The 995-nt window shown below is 56.1% G+C and overlaps 1 protein-coding gene across 1 annotated transcript in view; it reads left to right on the top strand.

Moving 5' to 3' along the window:
• Window positions 1-73: 73 nt before the first annotated feature.
• ETH_00036195 (uncharacterized protein) overlaps window positions 74-995 on the top strand; it is a gene marked incomplete at both ends in the record, with an annotated part of 3,368 nt that continues 2,446 nt past the window's right edge. The window contains 2 exons of the mRNA XM_013375686.1: window positions 74-266; window positions 532-994. Of these exons, the coding sequence (XP_013231140.1) occupies window positions 74-266; window positions 532-994 (656 nt within the window). The remainder of the gene's footprint in view (window positions 267-531; window position 995) is intronic.

Below are 995 nucleotides of genomic sequence, written 5' to 3' on the forward strand. Positions count from 1 at the left end.
AGCAACGTGCGAGTGTGCGTTCAACTGGCCGTTGAGCAGCAGCAGCAGACGCTGCAGCAGCAGCAGCAGCAAGATGCGCGTTAGAGGGTGCTCCCCCGTGTGGTGGCGCTGGCTGAAGGCAGCAGCTGTTGCTGCTGCAGCAGCAGCAGCAGGCGCGGGTTTGCTGCTGCTGATTGCTACCTCCATTGTCCCTCTCCACAAGGCCCGCAGCAGGCCTAGCAGCAGTTACTTTGCTGCTTGCTTCGGCGTGTCTGTTGCCATGGAGAGTGAGTTCTTTCTTTACCATTTATTGTTTAGTTATTTATTTATTATTCATTTATTTATTTGATGTTTATTAATCTGTGTATTTATTTTCCTGTCTCCTTATTTGCTGTTCACTCATTTGGCTGCGCTGCTTCTTTGAAGCCGATTGCCCGGCAGTTTTGCTGCTCAGAGCCAACAGGAGCAGCAGCATCAGCAGCAGCAGCAGCAACTGCAGCAGCAGCAGCACCAGCAGCAGCAGCAGGTGTGCGTTTGTTTATTTTGCTGCAGAGGTGCACTACGGCTTAATTCAGGTGATGCCTCTTTTGGCTATGAAGCAATTCTACTTGCTGCCCTCACCAGAAGCAGCAGCAACAAAAGAGCCAGCAGCACCAGGGGAGCCAGCAGCACCAGGGGAGCCAGCAGCAGCAGCTGGGGATTCAGAAGCAGAAGCGGAAGGAGAGCCGGAGGAAGCAGCAAGGGACGCAGCAGCAGCAGCAGCAGAGAAATCGGCAAAAACAGCAGCAGCTGCAGCAGCAGCAGCAGCAGCAGCGCAGCAGAGGGCGAAGACCGGCAGACGCATAGGCCTTTCGTCGTTTCCTCTTTCTTACATAACTTCGAACGCGGCGCTGCTGCGGCTGACTCCGCAGCAAGCAGCAGCAGTCGCTGCTGCTTCGCTGGACCCTGCTGCTGCTGCAGACGCAGCAGCAGAGGCAGCAGCTGCAGCAGCAGAAGCGGACGCCCGAGCCGCAGCC

The sequence above is a fragment of the Eimeria tenella genome, genomic scaffold (assembly GCF_000499545.2).
Source record: "Eimeria tenella Houghton genomic scaffold, Eth_scaff2979, whole genome shotgun sequence".
NCBI classification, from domain to species: domain Eukaryota; phylum Apicomplexa; class Conoidasida; order Eucoccidiorida; family Eimeriidae; genus Eimeria; species Eimeria tenella.